At 59.0% G+C, this 21,170-nt stretch overlaps 2 protein-coding genes across 2 annotated transcripts in view; one reads left to right on the forward strand and one right to left on the reverse strand.

Annotated features, from left to right (window-relative positions):
• The window catches only part of GNAZ (G protein subunit alpha z), a 41,009-nt gene extending 33,180 nt beyond the window's left edge, over nt 1-7,829 (forward strand). The window contains exon 3 of the mRNA XM_082667971.1: nt 7,322-7,829. Coding sequence (XP_082524097.1) covers nt 7,322-7,666 — 345 coding nt within the window. The 3' untranslated portion in view covers nt 7,667-7,829. The remainder of the gene's footprint in view (nt 1-7,321) is intronic.
• The window catches only part of RSPH14 (radial spoke head 14 homolog), a gene marked incomplete at both ends in the record, with an annotated part of 60,895 nt that extends 42,022 nt beyond the window's left edge, over nt 1-18,873 (reverse strand). Inside the window, 3 exons of the mRNA XM_082667972.1 lie at nt 14,852-14,970; nt 17,565-17,667; nt 18,675-18,873. Coding sequence (XP_082524098.1) covers nt 14,852-14,970; nt 17,565-17,667; nt 18,675-18,873 — 421 coding nt within the window. The remainder of the gene's footprint in view (nt 1-14,851; nt 14,971-17,564; nt 17,668-18,674) is intronic.
• Nucleotides 18,874-21,170: the final 2,297 nt, after the last annotated feature.

Consider the following 21,170-nt stretch of genomic DNA (forward strand, 5'->3'; position numbering starts at 1 on the left):
GTGGCTGTGGCCATCGGAAGCTCTCCTTGGGGCAGAGGGGCCTGGGCAGGCCAGGCTGGCCCTCACAGCCCCCATTTCCACATCCATAAACGGGGATGTGGGGAGAAGCCCTCACAGCCACTGCTCTGAGAGGAGCAGAGAGCTGGACCTCTCTCTGCACATCACAGCAGCCTCCGCGCAGAGGAGGAGCAAGGCCCAGAGCCTCCAGGGGCAGCTGTCGAGGGCGAGGCACCATCCTTCGGTAACAGTCCCACCCCCGCCCCTCCCACTGGGAGTGCCACCCACCCAGGGCACTGCAGGCAGGAGCCGGTACCAGAAGGACCTCCCCTCTTCCCTGCCCACTGCCCTGCCGGCCAGGGAGAGTGAGATACCCTCAACACCTGGAGGCCCTCCCCCACTCCCAAGAAGTAGACAGTGATGGACAGTGTGGTCTGGCCAGCCAGCCAGGGCTGGGCCTGTGTGCCCCTGTGGAGAGGGACACCTGGCCCAGCTCAAAGATGGAGCGTCTCCTGCCTTCGGTCTGTGTTGCTGTGCTGCTGTACGAGGCCCGAGGGTGGAGGCTTCCTCCCCGGTTGCCATGGAAACTGCATGCTGAGTGTCTGAGTATAAGCTCAACCAAGGGAGGGGAGCAGCTGCTGTCACAGACTCTCAGTGTTAGGAAGGGCCCGAGGGGCTGCCCCACTCCTGCGCTGGCCAGCGCAGAGGGCAGCTCTGAGGCCTTCTCGCCTGCATCTCCCTGTGGGCGCTGGACCACCACCACATCTGCTCTCTTGTCTGCACAGGGCTGTAGTGACTCCATCCAGGCCTGGGTGAGTCAAGCACACAGGCCCTGCCCTCCTGCAAACACTTCCAATGAGGGACGCGATACTGGGGGTGGGGGTGTGTGTGTGTGGAGAAACACAGATTCTGGTGACAGTGGGGAGCCAGGGCTGCCTGGGGAGGCCCGAACGTCCCATTCCCATCCCTGCGGGCGTGAGTGGAGGTCTGAGTCATCTCCCGCACCGGCTCTGCACTGGGCTTCTGCCAGGACAGCGCGGCCATGCTGCCTCGCTGCCCGAGGCCTCCAGCTCAGTCTGGGGCTGTTGCACTGCTGCTTGCCACCCCACCCTGTTCCCAGGGAGCCCTCCTGCCTGCACCCCGCAGCCTAAGGGCAGACGCAAGCCAGGGCCTTGCTCCCCTGAGCCACCCCCACGACCCGAGACAAGCTGGAGCCCCAAAAGGGAAATAGGCTCCGGAAGGATAAGGACCCTCGGTGGGCGAGTGGGGGGCTCAGGGCTTCGAGCCACGGGGCAGCCTGAGGGCTGGGCCCGGCCTCTTCCCCGCGGAGCCCAAGGCACCTCCCAGCAGGGCCCCCTGAGCACCCCCAGGCCACACTAGACTTCTCTGCAGCTTTGCATGAAGATAAAGACACCCCTCTCTCACCCACAACGACCAGCCCCCCACTTCTTTGGCGACAAAGAATAAGCTATTTCCCTGAGCGACCAGTGCCGTCCTCGGAGGGGTTTTACTCTGGAGGTGCAATCCCATCTTCACACCTTTCCACAGTTGCAGGTGCATCTAACACAGTCCCCACCACCCCCACCCCTGTGCACCTGCCCGGACCTCGGGACCTGGGTGTCACGGTAGGGCCCACTCGCCCTCTCCCCGCTGGAGAAGGCTGGGGATGTCCAAGCCCGGCTCCCCCGGCAGGGCTCAGGCTGGGCCAGGGAGGTCTCGGGGGCTCCTCCCACCCACCAGGCCCGGAGCACAGGGCTCCGGGCCTCACCTGCCTCCCGGGCAGTGGAGGTGGGGAGGGCAGTCAGCACCGCACAGAGGACGACCCCAGACTTCCCTCTGGGATGTGCCGCTCGCTGGGTCAGCCGCGCCTCCGCACCCCTCGAGCCACACCACCACAGAGGGAGCAGAGGCTTGGCTGTTACCTTGTGAAGGTGCCAGCTCGATACCCAGCCCCGGCTGGACCCTCCCCCTTGGCCCATGCAGCCAGGGTGCTGCCAGGAGGCCTCGCTGCCCGGTCCCGCCCTCGGCGCCCGTGGAGCCTGGCACCGTTGCCCGGGCGGGGCCTGGAGGCTGAGCCTCAGGGCTGGCACCATCGTGGTGAATGGAGCTCATTCATGTCCTCAGCCCGGCCTCCCAGCTCTGCTTCCAGCGTTTAAAGGTAAATTCGCAGTTCTCAAGAACAAACACTCCAGGCGCTCCTACAACAGGCGGACCTGGGCTTCCCAGGCCGAAACGGAACTGAGAACTCGTGTTAGGGACGAGCAACCTGAGTCCCAGGGCGGGACAGAGCCGAGCCAGCGCCACGGCCCAGCCCTGCTGCATCCTCTTCCCCCGCCGGCTGCCCGCTGCGGCCCCAGGCCTTGGCCGTGGCTGGCTTCCCGTTGCCTCGTCCTAGCCTCACAGGGCCCCTGCTCCAGGCCACCTCCCCTTTCATCTCTGAGTCATGCCGTGACGGCCGCTCTGGTCACGGGTGCCCGGTATGGAGGCTCAACTTCCCAGAAGCGTCACGTTTTAGCCCCCAGCCTCGTGAGCAGGATCCCTAACAGACCGTGCTGTACGGGTGAGGAAACTGAGCCTCAGACAAACAGGAGCTGGCGGCTGGCAGAGCAGGGGTTCTGGCCCTCGTTGGCCACTCCACAAACTCACCTCTCCTCCGTCCTCCTCACACCCAGAAGGGCGCCTGGAGCGCCTCTGCCCACGGAGGCTGAGGAGGGGCGGGGGGTGCGGGCCTAGCGGTGAAGGTTGCTGGCGTGCCGGCGGGCTGGGGTTTCCGGGTCTCCCGGGCCCTGGGGTTTGGGCCGGTTCTGGGAAGGGCTGAAACCTTGACATCACCAGCACTTTATGAGGTCTGGGACTGGAGCCTCTGCTGTGCCCAGGGCGAGCCGAGCAGTCAGCGTTCAGGTGGCTCCCTTGCCTGTTGGGGAACCCGTGCTCCCCTTTTGCAGAGTGCAGGGCTGGACTTGGGCGTCCACATTTGGGGCCAGTGCCCGCCGGCCAGCCCGCGAGGAAGCCAAAGGCAGCCCTCTTGGCCTATTAGATCAAGGAAATGGGTGCTCGCCTGGCAATCGGTGCTGTCCTGTGCCCCTGCAGCAGTGAGCGAGGGGCTGAGTGGGTGTCACAGGTTCTGGGCAGCCGTTGGGTCTCCAGGCTGAGCAGTTATGGAGCCCCCAGAGCAGAGGAACCAGGCAGAGCTGGGAGCCAGCAGCCTGGAGGGAGGTGCTGGTGGCCCTGGGGGCTCAGGATGGCAGCTGAGCCAGGTCTGCAGAGTCCGGCCCCCTCCCTCTCCATCCCACCTCCCACAGAGGCTCTGTGCCGGTGGGGAGGGGGGCAGGTCTTGGACAAGAGGAGATGAGGTCACCCCAGTGCCAGGGCGCCGGCAGTGAGTGGCATGCAGACTGTCTGCTGGGAAGGCAGCCACAGGCCAAGGCCCAGCAAACCTGGTTCCTCTCAAACCAACACTGTGTTGCTCCTGCAGCAGTCCTGGTGCTGGGTGCCGTGATCGTCCCCATTTTACAGATGAGGACACTGAGGCCGGGAGAGGAGAAAGGACTTGTCCAAGGTTCAGCGAGCCCTGGTGGTGAGAGCGAACCCCAGGCCGCAAATCTGTACCCATAACAGGGACGCCTGCCCTTTCGTAACTCAGGGGAGCCTTCATGGGGGACCGGGGCCGAGGCTCCCCTTCGCGCCCCAGCCCGGGCCTCCTCAGGATGTTCCAGGAGCCGGTCTGGTCCAGGCCACCACGGGTGCTGTCACGTGGCGGTTGTGCTCAGGGTAAAGGCCTCCACCACTGAGCTTGGCACTTAGCAAAGATTCCAGTCTCCGAGCAGCAAGCTGGAAGCCCCTCAGAGGGGGGTCACGAGCTGCAGCCCCTGGGGAGAGTCCAGTCTGTTCGGTGAGGTTGAGTGTATTCGGACGTGTCCAAGGAGGAGCTTTCTCTGCAAATGGCTGAGAAATGACTTGCGCGACACCCTGGGGACTGTCCGGCTGCCTCCCAGGGTCTGACGTGTGCTGTTACAAATCACTGGTCCCTGCCCGTTCCCGAGCATGGGATCGCCACCGCTGCCCAGGCCTCTGGTGGGAATCGTCTGCTCTGTGTCATCTCTGTACACGATGTTTCTCACTGTGAGCAGCTCCTGGAGAGAGCTGGGTGGGCACCAGAGCCCTGGGTGGCATCGCAGGCAAGCAGTCGTGGGGTATTTTCTCCTGGGAGGAGCAGCTGCAGAGCTGAGGGCGTGGAGGGCCTCCTGCTGGGGGAGCGCTGGGGTTGGTGCAGACACGGGGTCCTCACCCAGCCCTGGGAGTCGCCTGTCCAGGGCCCCATCCCCTGTGTGAGGTGGGTGGCCTCCCCGGCTCGCAGCGAGAGGATGTCTGCGTCAGGCTGGTGGAAGTCATGGCAAGGCAAGGCATGATGGGCAGAGTCCGGTGACTCCAAAGCTGCCCCAGCTTCCTTCACCCCAGGGCCCAGTGGACCACACGAGGACGGGGCCCAACCCTGTGACCCACAGCACCAAGTGGGTAGAGTCAGAACCGGGTGCCAGGGAGGCGTCGGGGAGAACGGGGCCACAGCTGGCCCCCAGGCTGAGCACACCCTCAGGACCAGGGAGGCCCTGAACGCAGACCGAGGGACTGGGGTTCCATCCTGGTGCCCGAGCACCCCAGACGTGTGCGGCAGGAGGGGCGCCGGGGTGCGGGGCTGGGAAGAGGAGTCGTGGAGGAGGCCACGGAGGGCGAGCCAAACGGGGAGGGGGCCCTGGGGGAGGCCCTGCCCGTTGCGCCTTCCTCCTGTACGCACACTGTTGTGCGTGCTTCTCACAGTTTCCAGAGTTACAGCTCAAAACAGCACGTTCCTTTCTCAGTGATCTGTGACTCAGGTGTCAGCGTGCTGCTCGGCCCGCGCGCCCATGCTCGGGCTCCTGCTCTGGCTCCAGGAGCCTGCACAGCAGTGGTGGTAGCACCAAGGGGCTCCAGCTCCCCCTGCCCGCCTAGTGCCTTCTGGGACGGCTCCTCTCCTGGCTGAGGGACCTCTGAGTGGTGGGTCCCGGGACACAGTGCCCCCTTCACCGTGCTCACCCAGCGGCTTTGGGGGAGAGCAGGTGGAGCTCCCAGGCTCCTGTGTTTGTCCAGCCCGGCCAGTCAGTGCCTCCCACGGGCTCCCTGAGCGCTGCCCGCCTAAAGGATGGCCTGTGTGGGTCCCCACGGTTTGTCCCAAGGGAGAGGGAGGGAACAGGGAAACCTGAGCCCCACCTGCCTGGAGAGCAAGAGGAGCCCCAGGTGTGGGCAAGGGCCGGACACGAGGGGCGTCTGTCTGTCCTGCTCAGGCCGCACAGCAGTGCCCGTCCTGCCAGCCTCCTCTGCCCTCTGTTGCCTGGCGAGGCTCGGAGGGACGTCTGTGGGGTAGAGGGGCCGGCCCCTGGGGTCTGAAGTCAGCCTGGGGTGCTCTGAGCAGGAAGGGCAGACGCAGCCTGTCGGGGCCCTGGGGCCTGCTCCACGCAGGACATGCAGCTGAGCTCTTCCCACGCACACATGCCCTGGAGGACCGACCCCTCTCGGCACACGTGCACTGTTTCAGCAGGAGCAGCTGGCCTGGATGCGGGAGGCACCTGGCTCTCACCGCCAGTGACCTAGCAGGGTACATGGAGGCAGGCCCAGGCCCTGTGCAGATGCTCATCCCAGCACCCCTGCCTGGCCCCACTCCACGCTTGCCCACCCATCCTTGAACGCCACTCCACACCCAGGGCTTGGCCTGGCCTGGCCACTGGCCTCTCGTCTCTGGGGCCCCGTCACCGGCGCGAGATCTGGGACCTGCTGGCGGCCCTCAGAGCCTGCTCAGCAAGTGTCTGCTCAGTGGATTAATGAATACATGCTAATGGCCACATCTATTATTTATCTGATGTGAAATCTGGGGTCAGAAGCACAGCGTCTGATTATGACGTCATTCCCATGAGATATGACAGCTCTGCTGGTCCCTACCACGCAGCTTCCGGGAATCCGTTAGCGCTAATTACTACCCAGTAGAATGTAACATTCCTGGACCACCACTTAACTGCGTGTGTAACGTCGTCCGCTCCTCCAGGCACACCTGGGGGTCCTGCATCCTGTTTCTCTCTGCAGAAGGCTTACCCCACCCCACACACACCCAAGACCTGAGGCTACTCACTTTCAGGGCATCTGTTATTCCTGAGCTTGTTCTAAAGAAGGCACAGGGTGGGTTTTGGAAACGGGCCCTCCCCGGTGGAGTGCAGGACCTGGAGGCAATGTCTACGTTGTGGTGGGGGCGGTGGTTCCTTCTCAGCACTGATGCTGTCAGACCATGTATCTGAGAGAAGGCAGGTTCTGTGGGAGAGCAGGGCTTCGTGGGGCCTCCCCCGGGCACTGCCACCCTGGGGCCAGCAGCACTGCCTGTCCACCTTGGAGGAGCAGCAAGCCTAGAGCTCCTGGCTGTGGGACTTAGAGCACATTTCCTGCCTCTCCGGGCCTCAGTTTCTTTATCTGCAGAATGGGGATAGGAAGGTGTGAGGGTGGAGCAGGCCGGTGCCTGTGTCCACCCATCAGCACCAGCTGCAGCTTCCCTGTTGTTACCACATCGTCAGAAAAGTCCTTAAATCCGATACCTCCGATCTACACTGGCCCCACACTTGGGACGCTCATCTCATTCATTTTACTTTCAAACACTGGGCAGCTTTCACCAGCAGCAGGAGTCCCTTTAGAAGTAGGACGGTCAGTTGTGCGTGGGAGTCAGACGAGGGCCCTGGGTTCCTTGAAAACCCAGAGGCTCCACGGCAGGGTCACGGTCCTCAAGGGGAGGTAGAGAGGGCCAGGGCCACGCTCTGTGGTCACGGTGCCTCCTGGCCGCCGTCCTCGCGTCCTCTGTGCTGGTGGGGGTGGGGCGGCCACGGGATCCTCCACGTGGCCTTGAGTGAGCACACCGCCGGCAGGGGCCAGGCCTGCCCAGCTCTGCCCTGCACCCTTGCTTTCGTGAACACAGGCCTCCCCCTCGCGGACTCCAGTGAGGACTGATGCCCTGCCTGGCAGGATGGAGGCACGGGGCCAGCCAAACCCCAGCAGGCGGAGCTGACTGCCGGGGAGGCTGCCCGCATGCTGCCTGCGGGGGATGCAGCGACGGTGCCCCCATGGGAGGCGGGGCTTGCCCGTGCAGGCGCGGGGCCCCAGCCGGCAGCCTCGAAGCCACGTGCTGTCATCGACCACGGGGGCCAGAGGGGGCCAGCGGAGTCGGAGAGCACAGGGCCAGCTGGGGCCTGGCGGGGAGGGTGCTCTTGGGCCTAGCAGGGCCAGGCCGTGCTGACCGCCCCCCCTCCCCCCCCAGAGCCGGATGGCGGAGAGCCTGCGCCTCTTTGACTCCATCTGCAACAACAACTGGTTCGTCAGCACCTCCCTCATCCTCTTCCTCAACAAGAAGGACCTGCTGGCGCAGAAGATCCGGCGCATCCCACTCACCGTGTGCTTCCCCGAGTACAGCGGCCAGAACACCTACGAGGAGGCCGCCGTCTACATCCAGCGGCAGTTCGAGGACCTGAACCGCAACAAGGAAACCAAGGAGATCTACTCCCACTTCACCTGTGCCACCGACACCAGTAACATCCAGTTCGTGTTTGATGCCGTGACCGACGTCATCATCCAGAACAACCTCAAGTACATCGGCCTCTGCTGAGGAGCCAGCGTCGGCTGTGGCGAGACTGGGGCATCACACCCCGACCCGCGCTGGTGACCAGCACGGGGGCAGAAAACGGGGGCCCGGAGCGTGTCCCCCGCCCCGCCTCCTCGGCCCCCACGTTTCCGCAAACATGAATATGTACGGATAGATCGCTAGGTAAGTAGACACACTTGCGCACACACACGCACACACACGCGCACGCTCTGCAGACAGCAGGCTCCCCGCGTAGCTGAGGTCCTGTGAAGACTTGAGGAGCTGTCACCAAGTCCACCCCGAGCCCCTCCTGCCACATAACCCTGCCTTCCCGACGTGGCCCCACTCTGCATGGGGGTCCGAGGGACCACAGGGAGGGGCGGCCGGCTACCTGGGAGGAGACCCAGAGCAGGGGCCACGCCGCCCCACGTGCGCGCTGGGACCGGGCACCAGGCCTGCGACAGCACTGACCAGCCCTCCGGCCACTCACAGCTCTTTTTAAACCGCTTCAGAATATGCAGCAAAACTCCACATGGTGACACGCGTGGCGCAACTTGTCTCAGACCAGGCGAGCTGGGCGCCAGCTTTTCTTCTACGAGTCGGACGTTTTATAAACCGAAACCTGGTTTTTCTCCTCTGACATCCTTTTTCTTTTCTTTTTTTTTTTTTTGGCCAAATCTCGTGGTGTTTCGCAGAAATACAGAAAATTTCCAATGCAGTTGAGTATTCTTTTTTAAATGCAGATTTTCAAAACCTATTTTTTTTTTCGGGTGGTCCTTTTTGTGTCTGGCTTTGCTGAGTGTAAAATTGTTACCTGGACAAGTCTGTCCCTCTGTGCCCGGCAGCAGCCTCGACGCCGAGTTGTACATAAGCCCGTGCAGCGTCCTGTTGTTACTGGTGCGGTTTCCGCTTCGTTTTTCTTTCAGAAAATAAATGTGATGTATTTAAAGAAGGTCCTTCACCCAGGAGCGAACGAACAATAGCTAAATGTCTTGGTATTTAAAGAGTAAATTACCTGTGGCTTTTCTGCAAGTGGAGGAAAGGGAGGCCAGAGGGCAGCCTCGACTCCTGTGAAGCCTCGGCCGCCTCGCAGCCTGAGGGAGGCCCTTCCTGCCCAGGGCCCGGGGCACTGCCACCGCCACCGCCACGTGGATGACCTTGGCTGAGGGCCGTGTGCAAACACGAAGGCACCGCCAGAGCCCTTGCCAAACCTCCTCTCGGCCTTTGGTACCCTGAGCCCGAGGTTGGTGTGAGGAGTTACAGCCAAGGACTTTAAGGGATGTCGAGAGGGAAAGAGGAGCTGGCGATCGCACGAAAGTCCGAGATTGTCTACTTTACGAAAATAAAATATCCTGAATGAGCCGAGCCTCGTCCCGAGTGCTGTGTGCGTGGACGGCATGCAGGAGGGTGGCGGGGACACCGTCCGTGCTGAGGTTCCTTTTTCTCTCCCCGCTCCCTCCACATGTTTAGGAAAAACCATTTTGAAATGAATGTCAAGAACAAACAACCCCAAGAGTAGAAAGACGCTGCAAAAGAGGGAGACCTGCCAGGCCTGTGTGTCCCAAGGGACTGAGGTTTGGGGGTAATGATGGTACCAGCCCAGGCTGCACCATCACCTGGACTCCCCCCCACCCTAAAGACACCTCCACTAGGGTCAGAATCATCCCCACAGAGCGAAGGAGATGCCCAGTGGGCCTGGAGGGTGCTGACAAACCCCGGCATGAACGGCGAGCCTGCAGGGTGTTTGGAGGAGGGGCCCCGCCGGCCCACCGTTGGCTGACTCGCCAGTGTGGTTAGGGGGCCAAGGGATGGAAAACACTAGTCAAGGAAGTTTGTTCACACTGCACCGGGCTCCTTGCAGACTATCTTATTCCACACTCATCCCTGCGGCGGGGTGTCAGCGGTGACCCATTTTACAGATGAGGCAAGATGCCCAAGGTCAAGGTCAGGGAGCACCGGAGCCATCCTCCCCGAGAGGAGCAGAGCGGGCCGGTGCCTCCCAACACCTGGATCCAAGACCTGGGTCCTCGCCCAGCTCTGCACCTGGACAGCCAGGGCAGGAGCCCACGGGGGCACAGACCTACCCCATGTCGCCTCCTCAAACCCAGGACCGGACATGAAGCCCCAAGGGAGGGATACAGATAGACACACGTGTGCAGGTACACAGCACTCAGACACACGGACCTGGCTCTTGTTCCCCCCACCCCTGAGCCCACGTGGGGGTCCCCTTCACGCCTTCCCACATCACCAAACAGCGAAAACCCAAGGGGCTTTTGTATAAGAAATAACCTGTGACTTAAGATCTTTGAGACTTATTTTGCACTTTAATGCCAACTGTGAAAAGAGCAGTAATCTCAGCGTGAGCATCTTTAACTAAAAATACACAGTGAGAGGGAAATGGAAGGATTCTGCCTCCTGCCCAGATGTGTTCAAGGAGGGGAGGAGGCTTCCCTGGGACAGTGGTCCCCTCGCCGCATCCCCCACAGTGTTTATCTGCTCCAGTTCTTCCTCTCACCAGCTGATCCCTCTGCTGACAGGACCATCCCCATCCTCACGGCCCAAGACCCATCATCCCCTCAGGGCCCAGTACCCCAGGCCATGAAAGAGCGCCCAGGCCAGGCTGAGGCGGGAAGGGGTGTTTGCACCGTCTGACCCGCCTCCTTCCCCTGCTGCTGCCTGAGCAGTGCCTGGCATGGGAGAGGCACGTGCTAAGCTGCATCCAGAGAGGTCCACAGACGCGATGTTAGCTGCAAGCCCAGGCCCAGCAGAGGGGACGGGGACAGGGGGCCAGAGTTGGTGGAGGACGGCCCTGAGGGGAGAGGGTCCTCTTGCCAGAGGGGCAGGGTCACCACTGGGGGGCCCTCGTGCTTTGCTAAGTCTGGGTGGGGAGGGGGTTCTACTGTCTGCCAAGGGCTGTCAGGCTGAGGATGTCCACCCCTCACCCTGTGCTCCCATGGACGCAGTACCCCCATCTCTCTCCAGCCCCCAGTGGTGATGGCGGGATGCCAGGGATGCCCCCGCCGCCTCCCCACCCAGCCCTGGCTCTCTCCTCTGGGCAGGGAGGGCACCTGCCTCTGCCCACAGCCCAGCTGCACATGAATGGGTCGGGACAGCGGGACAGTGGAGCTGCCCTAAAGGTGGGCCGGCGGCTCTCAGCGCCCAGCACTATGTGTGCCGGGCAGGGCCTGAGACCACCATCAGAGGGCCCGAGGGGTTGGGGACACTTCCAGTGGGCCCCCAAATCCAGTTACAGAGGAATCCTGGGTGTCAGCCTGGAGCCCTCTCCTACGGGATACTGTGTCCACACAGGGAGGAGACGGGTTCCTCCAGCATCCCTGGCGGCCGGTCACTCAGGGCCTGGAAGACGGGGCGCCTGGCATTTGCCCCACGATCCCGGTTTCTCCTCTCCTGACAAGCAGGTCCAGGCCTGAGAGCCAGAGCAGCCCTGCTGGGCGGTGGCCGGTCCTGCGGCGCCCCCTGCTGGCCACTCTGGGAAACCACGCAGCCAGCTGGACCTGGCCGGGCGCCAGGGCCCAGAAAAGGCCTCGTCCCCACAGATACCCCAACACATGGGCGTGAAGTGCAGCAGGAAAACAGCCGACAAATAGTCCTTTAAAATCCTGCATAGAAACTGCTAAACCACCAGTATTTGTTGAGTGCCAGACACGTGCCCAGCACTCTGCCAGGTGCAGAGGGTCCTTCTGGTCGTGGCCGTGGACAGAGAACCCAGACCCATGACCACCAGCACGAGAGCCGCTGCGCCCTGCATGCAGACCGTCCCGGAAGAGCCGCTGGACCCCTGTGACCTGTTGCTCCCAATGGGCTTCGCTAGCGCCCGAGGCCCCACGCTGGTAAGAGTGCAGCCCCAGAAGTAGATGCCCTCACCCACCCAGACCCCCACCCACAGGCCCAGCGAGGACACCCCCAGGACACGGCTACACGGGCCAACCCAGGAGCTGCTGCGCTCAGGGGCCACTCAGATGGTCCTCCTGGGGCGCCTACCACACTGCATGTCCCCCTCCCTCCCTCTAGCTACCCACCCCCACCCCACCCACTGCTACCTACCCCTCCCCAGAGTGTCCCAGGCCTCCTCTGGGCACGGACTCCTGTGATAAATCCTACGATAAAGTGCAAACTACACCCCCTGCTCCCCATGGTGAGCCTAGTGCTTGCGGATTCCAGCCTGTCCACCAGAACCCAGAATACCTAGAGCTTTTATAATTAAGACAGTGTTGGGCTGGCCCAGGTACCTTCTCGGACTGAGTGTGAAAAGCAAAATTCTTTCACTTTCAGAAGAAAATATGGCAGGATATCTCCATGAGCTATTAGCACCAAATTCTCTTAAACAACACCAAAAAAAAGAAAAAAGTCACAAAGGAAAAGATTGATGAAACTCACTACTATTCAAATGAAAAACTGCTGGACCAATGAATAAACAAACAGAGAAAAGCCACGCAGATAGCCTGGGAAGTGATATTTGCAATATGTGTGACCAGCAAAGTGTTAGAATCTCGGATAAACGAAGCACTCCCTCAAATCAATGAGAAATGGAAAAAACAACTCAGCAGAATGGGCGCAGGCTCCTGGGAGGCCCCGGGCAGGAGAGGAGATGGAGGCGGTGCTAGGCAGAGAGAAGACGCCCCTTCCCAGCCTTGGGGGATGGCAGAGCCATAGGACAGCGACAGCTACACGGCTTAGCACTCGGCCAGGCTGCTGGGAGGGAGCACGACGGGCTCTCCAGCTGGGAAGCCATTGTGCTCTCTGGCCCCATGACGCCCTTCTCTGGGGAAGCCCTGGGGAAAACCAGCTCATGCAGGTCCGCCGGACTGGAGTAAGTTCACTGAATGTAAGTACACACGTTCAAACAAGGGATGGGCAGGCTGGGGTTATAATCAGGAAATGGAGCCCATGACACACATGGGTACATTCCCAATGATAGCATTAGGTTTTTCAAGTACCAAAGGGATACGTACAGCAAAATCCATTTAGAGAGTTTTAAAACGTGGAAGGCAAGATCTATATACAATTACACCTATGCCCCCTTCAGTGGAAGCGCAGAATCCTAACCACTAGACCGCCAGGGAATAATACAAAGACATATGTTGGGGATGAATTCACCCACTACTGGTGGCTCCAGGGAGGGCAGGAGAAAGGGTGCTGGGTGGGGGAGATTCACAGGGGGCTGTATTTTGTTTTGTTTTGTTTTGTTTGCAGTACGCGGGCCTCTCACTGTTGCGGCCTCTCCTGTTGTGGAGCACAGGCTCCGGACGCACAGGCTCAGCGGCCATGGCTCACGGGCCCAGCCGCTCCGCGGCATGTGGGATCTTCCCGGACCGGGGCACGAACCCATGTCCCCTGCATCAGCAGGCGGACTCTCAACCACTGCGCCACCAGGGAAGCCCAGGGGGCTATATTTTTTTAAGCAAAATCTCAAGCAACTATGAAATATGGTTGAATGTTAAGATTTAGCAAATCTGGTGATGGTTCCTGATGTTCGTTATCATCATCTCTCTCTTCCCCTGGACGCTTACACAGGTCACAATGATTTTAAAAGCCTTGAGTGAGAACGGCAAGTTCCCTCTCTCCACACCCTGGGAAGGAATGTTCCTGAGTGGTGAGCAGAGGCGTCCATGGAGCTCAGCCCCAGAACTGGTCCTTTATGGAGACGCCCCGATATTCCCAGGGGCCCTCAACCGTGGTCGCCCGGGAGAACCAGCCAAGGTGCGTTCAAGGAAGATGTGGGCAGGGCCCACCAGGTGACGTGGGATAGGGCCAGGGATGGGGTGGTCTTTTAAAAAGACCACCCGGGGTGCTGCTGTCCGGCCTGGCACACCCAGCCCAGCCCAGCTAGAGGAGGGTATGGCCCCGGCTGGGCGGGCAGCAACCCCAGCTCCCAGGGCTCTGCTCAGCCTGCCTCTCTGCACCTGTTCCCTTAGTCACTTCTCTCTGGGCCCTGATTCGGGGAGTGTTCCCGCCTGGTCCTCACTTCAGGCCTCTGGAGCAGGGGGTCCCATCAGCCTCAACATCCCAGATGGGGAAGCAGCCTGTCTAGGGGCACACGGGGAACGAGGGGATGGCAGAGGGACCTGGTCTGTCCAACTCCTGGCCCGGGACATCTGAAGGCCCATGTCGGCCTTAAGGCACCCCCTTTAAGGCCTGATATCCTGCCTCTTGGAATGAGCCCCTCATTTAAAATTGCTCATTGTGTCTTGTGACAGGATGGGTATCAACCTGACACGAATCTCAACCCTCCAGCTGCGGTCGGTCAGCGGGTGGCGGTTACCCTGGACTCAGCATCAAATTAGCAGGAGCAGTCAGCTGAAGGGGACGGTGAGCCCGGGGTGGGGTCTTTCATCCTTAAAACGTGCCCTGGTGCTTCTCACAAGAGGACGTTTACAGGGCTCTTGTCACCAGGGAAATACAAACGAAAACCAAAGTGAGACGCAAGCACACACCCACCATCAGAGCCAAAAAATCAAGTGTGGGTGCGGATACAGAACGCCTGGGACCCTCATACGCTACTGCTGGGAGCGTAAATTGGCAAAACTCTTTTAGGAAGCCATTTGTAGTACCTTCTAAAGCTGGACATAAAGTTGCCCTGTGCCCAGCAATTCTCTCCAAGGCGTATCTCAAAAGAAATGCATACACATGTCCATCGAAAGACATTTGTAAGAATGTTAGCGACCACTGTATTCTCAGCTGCCACACACTAGAAACAGTTCAAATGGCGGTCAGCAACAGAGGGGATAAACAGACCGTAGCGCCCTCATATAGTGTGCATACCACACTGCAGAGCAAATGGGCAAATACACAACGCACAACAGAGACGAAGAAGCTAGAAACAAAATACTACAGACTGTATGTTTCCACTTATGTCAAGTTTAAAGAGGCACAGACTAACCCGTGGTCTTATAACCTGAAGACAAATCAGCCGGTTTACGTTTGGGTGAGGGGTGGTGACTGGTAGGGGCAGGTGCCGGCGATACTCCGCACACTTCTTCATCTGGGTAGCGGTGCCCGGAAGTGGCAGGTTCACTTAGTACAAGTTAGTCAAGCGTTCACGTATGACGTGTGCCTTTTTAACATGTATATGGTACCTTAATAAAAGCATAGCTTTTTTAAAAATATGCTCTAAACTGTGATCGGCACGGCAGGCGCCTGACTAGGAGAGGAGACCGAGGGCCACCCAAGCGCCCACGGTGAGCCTACCTGCAGGCACCTGTGCCAGGTGCTTGAAGGCCAGGTGCAGGTTCTCCCGGCAGGCTGATTGGGGGTCGCTCAGCAGGAAAGACAGGGCGTAGATGACGTCATGCTCTAAAAAGCCATCTCTGGGGAAGAGAAGTGGGATTTAGACACAACGAACGTGCCACGAGAGGATCCAATAAGAACCTAGAGGCGGTTGCCTGCCCTCCCGGCCCCTGGAGCCTAAGCCCGTGCCGGCTGGACGGGACCGCATTCCTGCGGCCTCCGGAGAGAAGGCACAGGCTGGGGGTGGCCCTCACGTCAGGTGAGAGCAGTGCGGCCTGAGTGGTGGAGGACGACTCCAGGCAACAGAAGTGCATGACCAACCTCCCCTGAGCAGCCGGGCTGAGCTGACCGCTTCTCTCCACCTGCCGGGCACAGACCTGCGGACTGTCCAGGGCAGCCACGTGCCTCCAAACCCACGCAGGCCTGTTATGCTTCTTGTTATAATGATATAGATTCACTGAATATCAGGTAAGCCAATTTGATGGGAGAAGAGTTGGTGGTTTTTGTTTTTGTTTTGATTTCCTTATGAAAACAAAGGTGAATGTTTTGGGAAACTCCAAGGTCAGTGTCTAAAAAGATAAATAAATAGGGCTTCCCTGGTGGCGCAGTGGTTAAGAATCCACCTGCCAATGCAGGGGATGCGGGTTCAAGCCCTGGTCTGGGAAGATCCAACATGCCGTGGAACAACTAAGCCTGTGTGCCACAACTACTGAGCCTGTGCTCTAGATCCCGTGAGCCACAACTACCGAAGCCCACGTGCCACAACTACTGAAGCCTGCACACCTAGAGACCGTGCTCCGCAACAAGAGAAGCCACCACAATGAGAAGCCCGCGCACTGTAACGAAGAGTAGCCCCTGCTCACCACAACTAGAGAAAGCCCACACGCAGCAACAAGGACCCAGTGCAGCCAAAAATAAATAAATACATTTATTTTAAAAATAGTGAGATGATTGTGAAGATTCTAGAAGGGTTTTGCATGCAGATTACTTCATTAATGTCTGAGTGCTTGCTCTACTTTAAAGAATCAAAGCTCCATGATGTTACAGGTGCTGGTTTAAGCAAAAAAGATGATGGGAAGCTCCATGCAGTGGGCCCATAGCCAAGAAGAGGCACACAGGGATTGCTGACTGCCTGATCGTTTAGGGGTTTGGGGTTAAGGTGAACTGTTTGAAGGGAAGATACAATTTCTTCCAATCCTAGCTTTTTAACCATTCCTTCTGATTAACCAACTAACTGCTGGGCCCAGTTACGTCTGGTGAGGGTTTCAAGGCTGCATCTCTCGAGGCTGAGGTCAGAACTAAATGAGAACTCAGAGCGGGGCCTGGCCCAGTGCCCAGCACACAGGAAGTGCCTGACTGTGCTCTGCCGTGAGGTCTGTATGAGTCGTTCTGGGAGAAGGAAATCACAGTGGGACCCCCAAGTTGCAGGGGCCTTCCCTGACCCCCGGTGTGAGGTGTCCGGGCCTCTTCACTCTGCGCCCAGGTGCCCACTCCGAGTCACCCTGCTGGTAAGTCAGCTCTGTAAGCTGTAACTCCCCAAGGTGACAAGAGGCCAGGCCCCTGGCTTCCACACTCATCCGCTCCCCGTCACTCCTCGTGTGGATCCAGGAAGGCAGGAGGTTTCAACTTGGGCAGTTACTCAGGGTTTGAGGGGTGAGATGACCATTGAGCCCGGCGGACTTCAGAAGTCGGCCCCGGTCACTTCTGCCCTTTGTCCAGCGTGGTGTGCTAGAGTGAGCTGGGTCTTGGAATCCTGGACCCTGGGCACACCAGCTGCCTGCTCCGGGCTCCTCCCCGCCCCTTGCGGTGGTGCTGGGAGGGACATTGGAGAACAGTGTGCCAGTCACATCGGGTCCTCAGTCGGTGACAGTTTCTGCACTGAGTCGCCCTGCTAAAGTGGTTACAGCCGGGAACCACCCCCCACACCTCCTATGAGGATAAACAGACCTATGGTCACTGTTACTGGGCTCGTAGTTTCCTGTAATCCCCAAACTTCAAGCATCCCTCCTCTCAGCCTCCGTCACCCTCCCTGGGGTTACTCCTAATGTCCAAATCGGGTCCGGAAAGAGGAAAAAGGAGCAGGAAGAATGAGAGAAAGCACTTTTCTGGATCTGTCTCAGATGAGAACAGTGAGACTCGACCAAGAGCCTTGCCAGGTCAGAGCAGGAAAGGACGGCACTGCAGATGCCAGGTTCGAGCCCACTCCCCCTTCTCCCCGGCACCCGTCTGCCCTGTTTGGTGCAACACCTGTGAACTGGGGCGGTCACTGTGTCACCACCTCCCCACACGCACCCAGTTCATAGCGACCTGTTGGGCCAGGGCTGCGCAGGGATTGGGCTGGCCACCCCCCTCCCAGGGACCTGACATCAGAACCCAGAGAAGAGATGGGGAGCTGAGGGGTCGAGGGGACCAAGGGGCTGAGGCGGCCATCTGGAGGTGGCCCTGAGCAAGCGGGTGTGTGAGTTCCCAAAGACCACCCATCTGTGGGGAGAGGGAACCAGAGAGAGAGCGCCCGCGGCCAACCAAGCCACCACGGGGCTGACAGTTCACGTGCATGAACTCATTTAACTCCCTGCCCCGCGAGCAGCTCATTCAAGGTTGTTCAAGCATGTGCCACCCAGGGGAGGGGTGCGGCTCCAAAGCGTGACATTGATACCCAGAGGCAGCTGCTCACCTGCCCACGTTGTGGGTGGCCATGATATAGAGCACCTCAGTGGTCTTGATGCGCACCAGGTCGTTGGTGTCCATCAGCAAATCTTTCAGGCTCTCCAGGCAGCCTACGGGCAGAAAAACCTCTGAACATTCACCACGCTCAGAAACCAGCTAACCTAGAAGTCGACAAGTGAGCTGATGTCCAGAACGAGAGCACCAGGGCTCTACTGTTTGGGGGTGTGAGGGCATCGTGTGGGTGATGGAGTGTTTCAGAGTCACTGGCGGGGACTCTGGGTGCTAGAAAGGCTCATCCCCCAGGACCCTGTCATCCAAACCCCCTCGTGAATTTCTGCACACCTCCTCCCAGTCCTCCACAGGGTTCAGAAAATGCCCTTTGCGTTTGGAGAGACCGGAAGTCAAATTCCAGCCTTGTCACCCACTAGTCGTGTACCCTTGAAAGGGTTACACCTCGGGAAGCCAGACTGAGCACCTAAAAATCTTGCCTTATTTACTTATGGGGCAGCCCTAGCCTCACACTGCTTCTCTCTGAGCCTCCATTTTCCTCTGTGGGTTGAGGCGGTTCCTTCCCTCCCAGGGCCAGTGCTACGAGGACTAAGGTAACACGGGCACTGCACGTATGGCAGCGCTGGCCCAGAGTCGGGCTCGTTAAATAGCAACCTTTTTTATTGAAGCTCCACCCGGCGTAGGGACCGCTACCACCATCTCTGGGATTAAACTAGCCCTTCAGATAAGGCTGGTGGGGGAGGCGGCAGTTCACTCATCGTGGGCCTGATCTGGGACAGGTGTGACCGTGCCACTAAAATCAGTTCAACTCTTATGTGGGTAATTAAGAGAGTGGGACACAGTGGACACAGGTCCCCGTGTATGTGTGGTTTCAGTAGGGCCAGTGCCTATCTTCTGTGACAGCCCTGCGGGTGAGACAGATAAAGGCCTATTGGGTGGATGTGTGGCCACCGGGTTGAGTCATAGCAGAGGGGGCTGACCACTGGTGGTGTCCAGTTGAGGATGGGCTGACCAGCTGGGAGGGATGCTGTGAAGGGGCCACCTCAAGCTGCTCTGTGTCTGTCCATCCAGACCACAGTCGTGGTCACTTGGGCTGTGCCACGCTCACCTATGCGGATGGCTGTGTAGACGTGCTCGGGGTCGTGCATGAGGTCATACAGAGCCATGAGGGCTTTCTGCCTTGTCAACAGGTCCTCCGACTGCAGCTCCTCGTTCAGCTTGGGCAGCGCCCGGCAGCCGTAGGCAATGGCAGCCTGGGTGGGGTTGATGTCGGGGGGCAGGTACTTGGAGATCTGGGTGTGGGCCATCTTCCCACGCCTCCCGCTCCTGCACAGGGCGGCTCTGTCGCTTTCGAAGTGAAGCTCTGCAGAAACCACTGATTAAAAGAACCCAAAAGTTGTCAACATTGCTGCTGTGATTTGGTATTTTTACTTCCATTTTACAGATGAGCAAACTGAGAGTGAGAGCAACAAAGGGATTTGTTCAAGGTCACAGTGAAGCCCAAACTTCACAGTGAAGTGGCGGCCCAACCTGCAAACTTCAGAGTTCTCCCGATACTTTATAGGCTGGGCCTTGGGACAAAGGCATTGAAAACACAAACTAAGCCAAATGAGCAAACACTGTATCAGCTCCATTCAGTGCTTATCTTGTGCCAGCAATACCTGATATCCAACTCGGCTACCCCAGGAGGAGGGGTGAAGGAGGAAACTGAGGTTTAGGGGCAACGAGCCGTGGACGTCACGAACTAGTAACCAATGTTCAAATCTGGGTCTAGCACATCCACCCATCAGGGACCCACAGTCGGATGCTCCCGGCACATCCATAGAGAAGGAAATAAGGTTAAAGTGCGATTTATTTTTATTACACACACACTTTGAGCAACTGTAGGCAGTGTGGCTTAGTAGTTAAGAATGGGCTCCAGACCCAAGCCAGTGGGTGGCCCTTGACAAGTTATTTCCTCTGTGTCTTTCTGCAGCTCAAAAGGGAGATGATAATAGCACCCACCCCCACCCCAACCCCCGACCCCCGCCAAGCTGCCATATTCGCTGAGACTCTTGAGCCTGGCTCACCAGGGCTCCAGATACTTTGGCTGAGTTATTATTAAGCTGATGGGGGTTGTGACCGCGTTTAGTGGCAGTGACAAACCCCTGCCTGTGGGAACCGACTCCACTAAGAGAGGTGAGCCGGACTCTGATTCCGGGCACCTGGTGACTAGGGAAGGAGGAGAAGGGGCCGGGCTGGAAGAGAAGAGGGGGCCCAGCCATTTGGAATCGGGGCTCCCCTCTCAGGAAACGGTGGGCGCCAGGGACAGGGGCCTACCCTCATCTGAGGGGTATGGGCTGCCTTGGGGTGGGAGGGCGCGGGGCCTGTTGATCAGGACCGGGTGGGTCTGGGGACCCCTGGCCCCTGGCCCCTGTCGGCCGCCGCAGACTCACCTGCTTCAGCGCGCAAGGTTCTGTAGCACTTGCCCGTTGCCAGGCGACCCGGTTGCCAGGCGACCCTGAGCAGCGTCAGCCACGCAGCTCTTGCACACTCGGCGCCCACCGCGCAGGCGCGAACATCCCAGGCCAGGGCCGGCAGTAAAGTGGGGGTGGTGATATTTTACAGGGTTACTGTGGGGAACAAAGGCGGCTCAGCTTTGTTCATAGTGCGGAAGGGAAGTGTTTATGTGCGCCGTTCTCTGTACTGGGCACTTGGCACACTGTTAATCCTCAGAGTAAACCTGTGAGGTGATAACATTCTCCATTTTACGGACAGGAACCTCAAAGAGGTTCAGTAGCTTCTGCTGAATCACTGAGGCCTGATTCCAGGACTGCTTAGCCCTGGTCCAGGCTCCTTCCTCGGCAGACTGACTGGCTGGTGACAACACAGGTCGGCCCCTGCAGTGGACTCAATGCACTGCTGGCCAGAGCAGTTGTTCTTGAAATCAAGCCAGAGCCAGCCACCACATACACCAAACCCTCCCAGGGCTCCCCACTGGTCTCAGGACAGAGTCCGGACTCCTAGCCTACCGCTCGAGGCCCTGGTGAAGGCTTCCTCCACACATGCTGGATTCTTTCTTAATCCCCCAAATGGCTAACTCTTTCCTGCAGCTGGGCTGCTTGTAACACTATCCACTTCTTTGTTCTTCAGGACACAACTTGGTGTACTCGTCCACCAGGAAGCCGACCTTCTCCCCAACTCCAAATTAGCGAGTGATCCTATAGCTTAATTACCCCACTGGCACACTTCCCTCTTCTTATTCTCTACTTGCTTGTCTGTTTCCCCCAACAGACTTCCCTGAGGGTGGAGGCCACTTCGGTCCTGGTTCCTTGCCTCCCCAGTGCCAGGAATATACCAGGAGGCCTTTCGGTAAGTGTAGAAGTGAATGGTTAATGGATTTGAGTCAAGCTTCATAATCAAAGCACTTTCACCATCTTGTGTGATCCTCACAACAAACCCTTGAAGTACGTAGTCAGGTCCATTTTATACCAGAGTAAACGGAGGAGGAAGTTGAGCAACTCAGGGAAGCTCACCCTGAGGCCTGAGCCCTTAGCAGTGAAACTCACTAACAAAGACACCAAGCGTCGGCCTCCAGCACATTTAACTCTGAAACGAAGGCAAC

This window comes from Grampus griseus (genome assembly GCF_964374135.1).
Source record: "Grampus griseus genome assembly, chromosome: 12".
Taxonomy (NCBI): Eukaryota; Metazoa; Chordata; class Mammalia; order Artiodactyla; family Delphinidae; genus Grampus; species Grampus griseus.